This window comes from Bison bison, unplaced genomic scaffold, assembly GCF_000754665.1.
Source record: "Bison bison bison isolate TAMUID 2011002044 unplaced genomic scaffold, Bison_UMD1.0 scf7180017864471, whole genome shotgun sequence".
In the NCBI taxonomy this organism is placed as follows: Eukaryota; Metazoa; Chordata; class Mammalia; order Artiodactyla; family Bovidae; genus Bison; species Bison bison.
Genome location: NW_011495032.1, coordinates 19,567,720 through 19,572,150, shown reverse-complemented (window position 1 = coordinate 19,572,150; position 4,431 = coordinate 19,567,720). Strand labels below are relative to the sequence as shown.

The following is a 4,431-nucleotide window of genomic DNA, read 5'->3' as shown; positions in this document are numbered from 1 at the left end:
TCAAATTAAAAAACAAATATTTTTGAGGGAAATATTGTAGACGAAGGAACATTTTCTTCAAGCACATTCCCCAACTCCTTAACAAGCTTAAACCAGAGGCTTGAGCCCAGTTGCAAGCTTCGAGTCCTGGAAGCTGGGAGGGTCCAGATCAGGTCCCGCCTACTCCCGCGCTCATACCCACGCCTCCCGGAAGAAGCCTGGATTAGAGGCTCCTGCGGAACCTGAGCGCGGCGGCTTCGGCGCAGGCCGAGCCAGTTTCCCAGAAGGACTTTGGGTCCTTGCTTTTAGCAGCTCGGCGCAGGGTTAGCGTCTGGGAGCCTCTGGTCTTCCGTTTCTCTGTCGTTCCTGAAACTGCGTAGCAGAACCCCGCAAGCATGTCGGGGTTCAGCCCGGAGCTCATCGACTATCTGGAAGGGAAGATTTCCTTTGAGGAGTTCGAAAGGAGAAGAGAGGAGAGAAAAACCCGCGAGAAGAAAGTGAGGAGATGATAGGCCTGGATGCTCTCACTGTCTTGTCGCCTTAATACACTTAAGAGATGTGAAGGACCCGACTAAATTCACCCTTATGGGGCGGGCCGCGTACCTCTAGCAGTTTCTCCCCCCCCCACCTTTTTTTTTTTACCGAAACTCCGGTTCTCACATTACCCCTGTGCTAAGCTCCTCTTTAAAACATTTCACTCACCAGAAAGCTTTTGTCTCGGTGGGAACCACTTCTTTCTCTTTTTACTGTTGGCAAATAGTACTTTTTTTTTTTTTTTTTTTTTTTTTGCTTGAGAGTAGCTTAACGCTGGTAGATTAAATGGGGTGGAGATGGAGGTGGGGTGTGGGCAGTAGAGTTCGAAACAGTAGAGTCAGTTTGTATCTGGTTCAAGTCCTAGCTTTGCCGCTGTTATTTTTGTGACTTTGAATGCGCAACTCACCTCTCTTCTTGAGGCCTCAGTGTCCATTTCCCGACGGAGTGGTTTCAGCTCCCATTTTTGAGGAGTCTCCCAATGGTGTGATGTAACCCTCCACAGGATTATCATTTTTTTTTTTTTTGTCTGATAACAAAAACTTCTCTGGTAAATGAGGAAATACATGACTTTTTCATGTCTCTTCACTTGATGTTGGAGGGAAAATAAAAGTAATTGCACCTTTTGAGGTTAGCTGTTGGATTCTTTCCTAAATCGTGCAACCAATAGTGCCCCATCTCTTTTCATTTAAAAAGCAAGGCTGAAAAAAGAAAGACTGCAATGTGTAGATTAATGAAATTATCAAGGTTTTTAAAATTATTTTTTACAAATGACTGATTCAGACTGAAGAATGAGACCCAAGTACAATGAGATGCTTTGACAATATTCAAATTTAGATTTCACATACTATGTATGTGTTCAGAGCTCAAGTTTTATAGAAATAGAAAATGAGGCAGATGTTCTCTTCTCAGCTGGAAAGAGCTAAACGTGCATTTGATTTTGGAGTCATTAATTAATTTTCAATCCCAGAGTCTTCAGGAAAAAGGAAAGTCATCAGTTGAAGAAAATCCAAATGACTCTGAAGTCCCATCATCATCAGGAATAAACTCTACCAAATCTCAGGGCAAAGATGCCAATGAAGGTATGTTAAGATCACTGCCTGCATTAAATGTTAAGGGTATCTAATAATTTAGTGAAAGTGTTATTATTTTTTTTTTTAATTGCTGTGGTATTCTGTTGTTGATACCTGGCTTTTTAGGAACATAGTACTTGGTATATAATAGGTGCTCAATATGTATTTGTTGAATTGTTGATTATGGTGCTGGTTAGTGGGCTATGTTTGTGAAGAAGGGTTTCAAATCTGCATCAGTGTTGGGGAGCCTTTTGGGGTCACGGTTTTTTAAATTGACCCTCTCATGTGGTTGCTAATTATTCTAGGCTATACTCCCCCAAATTGTAATGAATTATAATTCTATACAAAGGGCTTCCAAATCGCTTCTTTAATTATGAGAGGTAAGATAGAAATGTCAGAGTGGAAGCCAGTTGGCTGTCCACATGGGACCTTACACACAGCATAGATATCTTGGTGTGTTACCTCATTCCAGGATTCAGTCCTCAGCTCCGCATGACCAGATACTAAATTTGGTTACTGCACCCAGACCAATTAAACTTATGAGAGCCTAAGTGATGAATTAGTAAGCAAATTACTAATTTCTGGTGATTGATCAGAATACTAATGATAGTTTGTGGTATCCAGTCATTCATATCAAGTAATCTGGGATGTGGAACTATCAATTAGAATTTAACTTTGGGCATAGGGTCTAATTGAGAACTAAATTAAACTTTCTTGCCTTACTGGGTAGAAATGGAGGCTGTGCAGGAGACCTAGGTTCTATCCCTGGGTCGGGAAGATCCCCTGGAGAAGGGAATGGCTACCCACTCCTGTATTCTTGCCTGGAGAATTCCATGGACAGAGGAGCCTGGCGGGCCATAGTCCATGGAGTCACAAAGAGTTGGACACGACTGAGCAACTATCATTTTCACGTATAAGGTCTAATTGAGACCTAAGCTAAACTTTCTGGCCCTAGGGGGTAGAAATGGAGGCTGATTGTTTTTCTTCCATACAAGTAAGACTTTACACAGAGAAAACACTAGTCGGGTAAACAGAAAATGAACAAGTTTTGTCTGTCTCCTTGGACCAAGTAGGGAAGAAAGGGCAAAGAGGAGAGAAAATTAGGATTATAGATTCTTTGCTAGGCAAGTGGAGTGAAAAAGCAGGCTGAAGGTGTTCTAAAATCTGTGAGTCCTTCCTTATCTGCTCAGAGTAAGAGCTGCTCTTCCATCATAACGTTGTCTTTGAGGTGCAGCTGTTAGTAGCAGGCACCATGGGGTGCTTGCCAGTTTTCCGCCAGTGAAAGTGAGAGTCAGTCGCTAAGACATGTCCGACTCTTTGTGACCCCGGGGACTGTAGCCCACCAGGCTCTTCTGTCCATGGGATTCTCCAGGCCAAAATACTAAGAGGTGGCCGGAAAAGGTGGTTACTTGAATCACTGCTTTCTGCTTACCATGAGTAGTCAGGCATACTAGACTCAGCTCAAATAATACAGTCACTTTAAGATATTAAGCTCCCAGTTTCCTAGGAACGTATTTCGTATACTGACCTTGTGTTCAGGAACCTTGCTAAATTCATAAATTCTGACAGGTTTTGTGCATAGATTCTTTTGGATATTCTATGTATCATCATGTAATCTGTGAATGACAATTTTATTTCTCTGTTAATCTTTATGCCTTTATTTTTCTTCCCTTATTACGTTGACTCCAGTAAAATCTTGAAAGGAATGGTGATAGTAGGCATACTTGTCTTATTGCCAGTGTCTTTGGATAATTAGCCATTAACTGTGTTTGTGGTGCCGAGGTCCAGCCGCGGCTGATCCAGGGTATTCGAAGGAGAGATGGCCTAGGCGACTATTCAAATGTTAATTAGAGATATAAAGAGTAATAGAATGAGGATAGCTCAGTAGGAAAATTCAATGGAGAAAAGAGGCTGAGTAGCTTGGTTTACGCGGAAAATCAATATAACCTGTGACACCAGGTTAGCTCTGACCACGGAGGCCGCAGGCACCCTCTCGAATAGCGGAAAGTGCCCCACCTTAGACACCTTCTCGAGTGGGTCTTAGAAGCCCAGGCAAATAAATGGTCGCAGAGGATATCCACGCTCCAGATGCAGACTTCAGCCAGAATGTGAAAAGAATGACATGGGGAGACCAAGCGTTGGTGAGCAAGGCCCGTAGCTTTATTTTCAACAGGGGCTTTTATACCCTAAGTTACACATAGAGGATAATAGGGGATGCAAAGTCAGCAGTTTTTGATCCTTATCAAAAACCAGGGTTTCTTTCCTGCAAATTTATCGTATACAAATGGTTTAGGTGATTTACATCATCTTCTGGCCAGAAGGCCTATTAACATTTTATGGCTCCTGACAAAGACTTATCAACCGTAAGACTTATTTTCTCTAAGAGTAGTTATTTTAAGGTTTGGCGCCATCTTCCGAAGATAAAATTGCATTCCTATAGGGCGGATGTGTAATGGGTTTACAACAAAGGAAAGCATTTATTACCTTAAGGGTCTAAAGTTACTAACACCAAGGCCACTACTTATTTTTTCTATATACCAACTATATTAATTAATACACATTTAAGGGTACAATTCAGGGGATGTGAAAACCTGGCAGCAAGCATTGGCTCATCAATGAAATCTTTTACTGGTTTTATTCTGACCGTTTCTAACTCTCTGAGAGGCTCTAAGCTATTTGAATATCTTAAGCTTCCTGTGCCTCTCGAGGCTGGGAGACTGTAAACAATCGTATGCATAGCTGTAGGCCGGGTAAACTTGTCAGGCGAGTTAGAGAGCCATCTGAGGGGTTTGGATTTAAACACTCCTAATTGCCCAGGAACTTTATTAATTGGAGCTGTAAGTTAACT

At 42.0% G+C, this 4,431-nt stretch overlaps 1 protein-coding gene across 1 annotated transcript in view; it reads left to right on the top strand.

Moving 5' to 3' along the window:
- The first annotated feature begins 258 nt into the window (after window positions 1-258).
- The window catches only part of GTF3C3 (general transcription factor IIIC, polypeptide 3, 102kDa), a 32,682-nt gene continuing 28,509 nt past the window's right edge, over window positions 259-4,431 (top strand). The window contains exons 1-2 of the mRNA XM_010860886.1: window positions 259-476; window positions 1,481-1,592. Of these exons, the coding sequence (XP_010859188.1) occupies window positions 375-476; window positions 1,481-1,592 (214 nt within the window). The 5' untranslated portion in view covers window positions 259-374. The remainder of the gene's footprint in view (window positions 477-1,480; window positions 1,593-4,431) is intronic.